The 8,073-nt window shown below is 37.2% G+C and overlaps 1 protein-coding gene across 1 annotated transcript; it reads right to left on the reverse strand.

Annotated features, from left to right (window-relative positions):
* Positions 1–10: 10 nt before the first annotated feature.
* LOC110024669 (protein NRT1/ PTR FAMILY 8.1-like) lies at positions 11–2,664 on the reverse strand (the record flags this gene model as incomplete). The annotated part of the gene is made up of 3 exons (XM_020724772.1): positions 2,520–2,664; positions 2,147–2,364; positions 11–1,134 (listed from the first exon to the last, which is right to left on the reverse strand). Coding segments are annotated over exons 1-3 (1,487 nt in total), but the record flags the coding sequence as incomplete, so codon positions are not given.
* Positions 2,665–8,073: the final 5,409 nt, after the last annotated feature.

Raw genomic sequence — 8,073 nt, forward strand, 5'->3', positions numbered from 1 at the left:
GTAAAAAAACTCCAGCTGACCAACATAAGTAAACACCTCCGCAAATCCCAGCAAAAAATACTGAGGAAACAGCCACCAAAATGTCAACTTTGTCGGCACCGAGCTCCTCCTATGGCGCTCCACGCCGCCGGCGATGGCAAAGGCCGGAACTGTGATCGCCAACCCGATCCCCACTCGCTGCAGAGACGTGAGCCCGCGCGGGTTCCCTGTGAAACGCTTAAACATTCCGACCCCATATCTTTCGTACAAAGGGACGAAGATAACCGCGTTTACTGCCGTAAAAACGGCGACCGATCCCGGCGGAACCGTGAAATCGCCGCCCATATGACGGTCCATGATTACGGCTTGAGAAATGAAAAGATTGATTTGGGCGAAAGCAAGGGGAAACGCGATTGTCGCCGCCCAAATTGGGAGCACTCTTAAGAACGATTTGAATTCCTCCACCTGCGTCACGGTACAGAGTCTCCACCGGCTGACTTCGAAGCTATCTCCGGCGACAGTCTTCACCGCCGCTTTATCCAAAAACATGAACTGATTTGTATGCTGGAGCTTCCTCGCGCCGTGGATGACGGATTCCTCTGTCATAACCTCGAAGAGCTGCTCTCTGCTCTCAACTTTCACTCCGTTCAATTGGTTGCGGCAAGCGGCGACGATGACTTGCAGAAAGCGAGTGAAGGGGCTGCCTCGAGGACGCTGATGGCGGAAGTAAGGGATGCCGGAGAGCAGGGCGGCGACGGAGGCCACGGTGGCGATGGCCGACATCCCAAAGCCCCAACCCCAGCCCTTGCGATCTTCGATGTAGGTGACAAGCGTGATGCCGATGAGGACGCCGACGTTTAAGGCGAAGAAGAACCAGTTGAAAAAAGAGTACTTTTTGCGGGACTCGTTAATGTCGGATTCGTCGAATTGGTCGGCGCCGAAGGAGGAGATGCAGGGCTTGATGCCGCCGGTTCCAATCGCGATCAGACTGAGCGCTCCGAAAAGAAAGTCATTTTGTCCTTTTGTTGCCGGCCGGCAGTCGCCGCCGCCGCCGTTTAGTTGGCATGGTGGGGGGCGGAATGCGTCGATGCTGGCCGCTAAGGTGAGAAGTACGATTCCCTGTTCAAGGGTTTCAACACAGATCAAGTACCAGGACAAGTTTAAAAAAAATCATTTATTTTGACGAAATATTATTATTCCCAAAATATATATATATATATATATATCTTCGGACTATATCACTAATTTTTTATAAATGAAATATACATTTTTCAAGCATAAATTTTTAAGAAAATTTATATGCATGCAACACAATTTTTATGTATTTTTAAATCTGAAATCTAGCTAAAATTTAATATTTATATTTATAACATTTAGATGTCGTAACTCTTCACATGAAAATATGTATTTTTTTAAAAGAAATAAGTAATAATATATAATATTTTTATTTAACATTAAAGTTTTGAATACAATGAAGATTAAGGTGTTAGATATTTGTGTGTGGTATGTCAAAATTCAATTTTTTAAATATTCGAGTGCTATGCATATGTAAAAATAAAAAATATGGGAGCGTTAGATACGTGAATATATAAGAATTTCGTGTTATGAATGTACATGCCCCAAGTCTTTATATCAATATGTAAATATCAAATTTAAGATATTAATATGTAAATGCATAAGAATTCTTGTTTGTAATTAAATCAAAATTATTAAATATTAAAAACATCTTGAAGGATGTATTTACTATAAGTGTCTCTTCCTATTCCACATCCATTAAAAATTAAAAAACTTTATTGTAGCCTTTGAAAAAATATTACATCAGCAGTTGAGAGAGTCGAGTCGTAGACCACATCATGTATTAAATTATTTAGTTTTTTCTTACTAAGGAGGTTAGAATGTAGACGTGGCAGACAGTGATTAGTGTCCTGATACCATTTTTAGATCGAGACTCCTAACGTACTAGGCTATGCTAGCATATAAATAGTTTCTAGAATAATCTTTGTATTCGTATAAATAGATATTAGTCTTGTCATTTAATGTATGAAAAAAAAAAATAACAAAGTCCTCTTCTTGGTTGCCCACAAAAGTGTCTCATTCATATTTTATTCCCCACATACATATTTATATTTTATCAATTCTATGATAAAACAATGAGAGATCAGCCTACCACGGCATAAACGGAGGAGAAGATGAGAATGGTGATGAAGCGGCCGAAATAAGCATCGGCGAGAAAGGCGCCGAGAATGGTGAGGACGAAGGCGGCGCCAACCCAATCGGTGACGTGAGTGCTCGCCTCCGGCAAGGCTTCATGCATCTCTTTCTCCAAGAACAGCACCATATTCACCGCAATTGCATAGAAAGCCATCCTCTCCGCCACCTCATTCACTAACAAATACAATCAATTTCTCATCATTCTATCTTCAAGACTAGATTATTACGCAATGAGTTGGTATGCATGTATATATATAAGAATGCGTCGGGCCTTGAACACCAGACCAGAAGGGACTTATGACGTTAAAATGAATGCTCTACCAGCTTACCGATGATGAAAGGCGCAGCTCTCCATCCACCAGTGGTGACCTTATCGGCAATCCTCCCGCGAAAATCAACGGCGTTGTTGCTCACCAGAGTGGTCGCCGACTTCACCGGTAGAGCGCCGGCCGCATCTGTTGTACCCATTGCCATTGCTCCTTATAACTCAGAGAGCTTTTATTATTATTTCAATTATTATTTGCGGAGCATTTCTCAAGTTCTCTTATTGATTTATAGAAATTAGCAACATTTATATTTTATTTTGACTTATAAAAAGAAAATTAAAAAAAAAAAAAGAAATTGAATAACATATTAAGCCCAGCAAGAAATCTTCTCAACATACGTTTAAGAAACTAATACGAACGAGAAAAGTAACATATTGTGGCGTCATTGGATGCGTAGGGTCCCCAATGTTCTCACTTCTTTGGTAAGTTGCATATGGTTCGATGGCGTGAATCGCATCATGCTGCTCTGCAGAAGATAGCGTGATGAGAATCGTGTCATTGTCCATACATACAAATAATGAATGTAATATTTTATCTCCCATCTGTGCGTCCTGAGTGACAAGTTGGTAGGCAGCTGAATTGTCAGCCGTAAAACCCCCCAGACGTGAATTCGATGCATACGAGAATAGATAGCACATATGGGGAGCAGTATTCTTAATTACCACCATTGATAGTATATATATCCTAAACCAGGTAATGATTCTTCAATTCGAAGGGGCATTTACATACATACCACCCAATTATGCCTGTAAAAAATGAACTTTAGGTGCTAGATATGCAAATACATAAGAATTCAGTGGTATATGTAAATCTTCGAGCTTTCAAATATTGTTATATATATATATATATCTTCATGCATATTTCTAGAATGATAGACACAATGTGAGGATATGGCAGAACCATATGACGGGGACCGCAAGCTGTTTGTTTCTGTCCCGTATCTTAATACTAAATTTCATTTTTTTTTGTATAGAATTAGGACCGGATATGTATATGTGGAGTCCGACCACCTTTTTTTTCTGATATATGACTTCAACCCAACAACATGAATATTTTTTAAAAAAAATATTATTGCCGCTTTAATGTGCAATTTTTCATGTTGCTATACTTAGGGTCTTTTTGGGGCAGCTTATAAGTACTGGCGGCGTTTTCAAAAAGCCGTTGTACCGTTTGGTTCGCGCGTTTCGCCAGCTTATCCGAAACTGTGCTTGAGTTTTTACACTAAACGCAGGTCGCGTTTCAAGATAAGCAGTTTTTCCTGAAACGCACAAGCTGCCCCAAACGGACCCTACTTGAGTTTTTACACTAAACGCAAGTCGCGTTTCAAAATAAGCAATTTTTCCTGAAATGCACAAACTGCCCCAAACGGACCCTTAGACTCACTCACTGCTCATCCTCAACCATTTGTACAGACCTTCAAAATAGAATTAAAAAAAAAATCGCATTTTTAGCCAATTCTAATGATCATAAGCCAACAAAAACTGCCAAAGGCTTTATTAATTAAGTAAATGACAAAATAATAATAATAATAATAATAATAATGAATATTATTTGCTCTCCACTGAGTTCCAGAGCTATAAACAACATGGCAGAGAAAATTGTGGCAGAGCTTGAGAGATTTTCCTCAAAATTAGTATTTCTACTTCAAATGCCTCCCTTTTTTGACTAATTTCAAATTTTCTAAAATTTATTTTTTATTTTTCTCTAATTATTGTAGGACATGAACTTGTAATTTGACTTGGCTTCTTGATGATTTAATGCACCTTTAGTCAAAGAACAAAGGTCAAAAATCAAAATAATAATCTATAATTACTAATTTCTTATTTTATATATATATTCATTCATGGTGCTTTATATATATATATATATATTAAAGAAAATAAAAAGGACTAAATTCATTTGAAATTTCTCAATTTTGACTTAAATCTATACAAAATCTAGCTGTCATTGTTGTTTGTTTAGGTGGCATTTACATACAAACCAACCCATGTTCTTAGGGCTGTCAAAAAAGCTCGTTGTTCGCGAACAGTTCATGTTCGGTCCGTCAACGAGGGTTCGTGTTCGATTCGTTCGATAAGTAAACGAGACAAACACGAACAAATTTGACCGTTCACATAAAAGATATCACTATTTTTACTTATAAATCAAAAGTACGCATTTTTTATCATGAAATATTGTACTTAAAAAATATGTTTGTGTGGATCTCAAGGAGAACCAAAGTACAGAAGGGAGAAAATATAACAAAAGAGGATTCGTTGACAAAAAATAAGGGAGTCCATTTATCCTATCAATTGTAGTCATTTGAGCCAGTAGAATGAAAAAAAAAGAGCAATCTAACGATATGAATCTAAACCAATCCGACGAATGCAATAAATATAGAACATTCGTGTTGACAACTACAAGAAAGCTGACAAGAAATCGACATGTTTTTAGTTAGATCTGACCCAAAGAAATAATCTAATTCCTCAATATCACTAGCCATCTGATAGATGCCCCCTGAGGCTTTTCATCTGAGACAGATAATTGATAATACAATAAAGTTTTTTAGTCATCCCATAGCCTCTTCTCGTTAGGGAACGGGCTACTTCTTATACTGTTATTTTCCCTCTGCCAACTACTTTGGTCTCGCTCCACTGATGGAAGCTTCTCATTCAGAGATCGAGGGTCTACACCAGGCTAGATCAATCAATTGACAAAGCATAGCCGAACGAATTAGCCATGCCGACTAGAAGCTAATTAAGTTCAGCCCATCAACAACTCGACCGTACCAGCTTTACTGAGTTGGGGCCGAACAAACGTAGCCTACTGAGTCAGAGAGCAATAGACTCATACATATAAAATGCCTAGAATATAATGTACATCTCCCATTAAAGTAAAGACAAAAATGTAATATTATCATGTTGTACTATCTTCGTTGTAACTAAAGAGATCATTTCATTTACAAAGAAAACCAAATTTTAGCCCCAAGAAGTCAGAAAAAATAGACAATACATGTTACTGTTTATTACTGTCCACTCCTCTCTCTCACTCCCCCTACTTTCTTATGCTCTACTTCTTGAGATGTGACTCACAGACAAATCATAACTCTAACATATATGTATTTGTACAAATAGAGGTATAGACTAAGGGTCTGTTTGGCGCAGCTGTAAATTATTTATAATCTGCTGATAAACAAATTATTCTGATAATCTGATAATCTACAGATTATCAGAATAATCTGGCTTGCTATTTGAGACAGCTTGTTCAGAGTAGCTTATTGGTGGTTAAATGACATTCCTGCCCCTGTCAGATGAAACTGTTTGGGGCAGCTTATTCAAAATAGCTTATTGGTAGAAAAGAAACATATAGTACAAACACATACAATATACGAAGAAAATATCAAATAAAATACATTTAAGAGCAACTGAAAACCAATTGAGAGAGTAGCAATAAGCGCCTACATTCTTTTAAAGCAATTTCTGCATAATTAGCAAAGTCCAAGAGGTTTCTAACCAAATTATTAACCTAATAATGATACAGACTTCAATATTATACTAAAACTCCATCAAAAGATAACAATATACGTTCAAATGTCGTGGAAACCCACAAATAGCAGAAGGCAAAAGAAAGATTTATCATATGAAACATTGAAAACAGTTTCGAGCCATATATTCATCTCCAACATGAAATTTACGAATGAACAGATTAATGAACAGATAAATGCCACCAACTGTAAACATATTGCGAGCTATATATGCATCATATTATCATAGCTTTACAAAACTATTGTGATCAAACTTCACATAACATCTCCAAAATAAATTGTCTACTAGGAATGAAGCACATGATACACAACTTTTGGAATGAAGCACACAGACAGGAAATGATCAAAGCCTCTAATAGCTTTGTTTTGAAATGCAAATAATAAAGTCATTTCCCCAACTGTAAAGATCAAAGCCACGATTTGATGGAACTAGCAACCAAGAATTCCAGAAAATTAGACACAACAAACTAGCTAATTGCAATGAAACAGGGAGAACCAAGCTTCAGAACAACAGGGAGAACCAAGCCACATCAAACTACCTAATTTTCTATTTCCAATTTTCGGATCTGTAAAGCTCAATTACCTATTTCCAATTTTCAGAATAACTCAAACCGAAATGTATTGCAAGGCATATAGAACCGAAACTTGGCATATAGAACGACAGGGAGAACCAATTTCAAAACAACAGGAGAACCAATTTTCAGAACAACTCCAATTTTCAGAACAACTGTAAACCAAAATCCCAAAGGAGTGTGGCGTATATAAGATCTATTTGCAGAGCACTGTAATATGTGATCCATTTCTAGAGCAAGATCTAAAAATTCCTAAATGTAAGAGCTAAAAATCCCAAAAAAACGAAAAGTGAGGGCATAAAAATCAGAGAAGATTTATGAAGAACATTTCTATAGCATATAAAAGAACAAAAGCTTTGTAGTTACCTTGTAGGCCTAAAAAGAAACCACAGGAATACCAAATACAACATTCGAGCCGCATAAACGAACCAGAGAAGATCAAAGGAGGAGAGGCGGGGAAGAAGTACAAACAGAAGTTTACGTACGAGAAGATCGGTAAAGGAGATCGCAGGGAAGAGCGCGAGAGATCCACAGGGGCACAGGAGGGAAATAAGCCCTAGCCAACGCTGAACGGAACCCCTCCCCCGCGTTCGATGGAACGAATAATATCGCACCCGCGATTACGGGTGATTTGAAAACTCAGCCCTAAACGCCGAAACAAACGCTGAGGCGGTGTTTTTAAAACGCCGCCGCAGCAAAATAAGCTGCCCCAAACGGGCCCTAAGTGGTAATTACCTAAATATTCCTATTTTTTATTTTCGATTGACATATAAAATCATGTTAGGTCAGCAAGCCTCCAAATATTAAACTCCATTGATAATATTAATGTCATGAAAATCAATGACTTTTTCTTTTTTTCCTTTTTTTTTTTTTTTGTTAAATATCAACATAAAATTTGAGTGATTGTAAGTCGATATTTATAAATTTTGCTGTGTAAATTAAAATTTTAAAAATCCAAGCTTAAACCGGTTTAAAATTAGTCTCAGTTGGACAAATATAAACCGGTTTAAATTTTTGATTAATTATTTGTTTACTTATATAAATATTATAATTTATTTCATACTTTTTTTATGGCCATTTTTACAACATGCCTATTCTATTTAATGAATACTAAGGATTGAAGCTCAAGGTGTTGACAGATAACACATATTGGTATCATGTCCTGTAAATCGGACGTGCGATCGATGGCGAGGGTTGCACCACACCGCCAGACACTCGTTAAGACGCAATCTATGTCGTCGTTCGCATTTTAGGACGAAGAATATAATATTTTCTCCAAAGGCTGTGTCGTTTCAGAGTTGAGTTCCTCATCCAAGTCGACTCGCATTAAAATATATTTCGAGTCATATCATGTTAAAAAAGAAAAAAGGAAGAATAGTCAATTTAGTGGGGGCAAGTTCAAAATGGACTCGAAATCTCTAATTCCATTCAAATTCAAAGCAATTTTTGGGTTTCTATTTTT

Source organism: Phalaenopsis equestris, unplaced genomic scaffold, assembly GCF_001263595.1.
Source record: "Phalaenopsis equestris unplaced genomic scaffold, ASM126359v1 Scaffold000266, whole genome shotgun sequence".
NCBI lineage: Eukaryota > Viridiplantae > Streptophyta > Magnoliopsida > Asparagales > Orchidaceae > Phalaenopsis > Phalaenopsis equestris.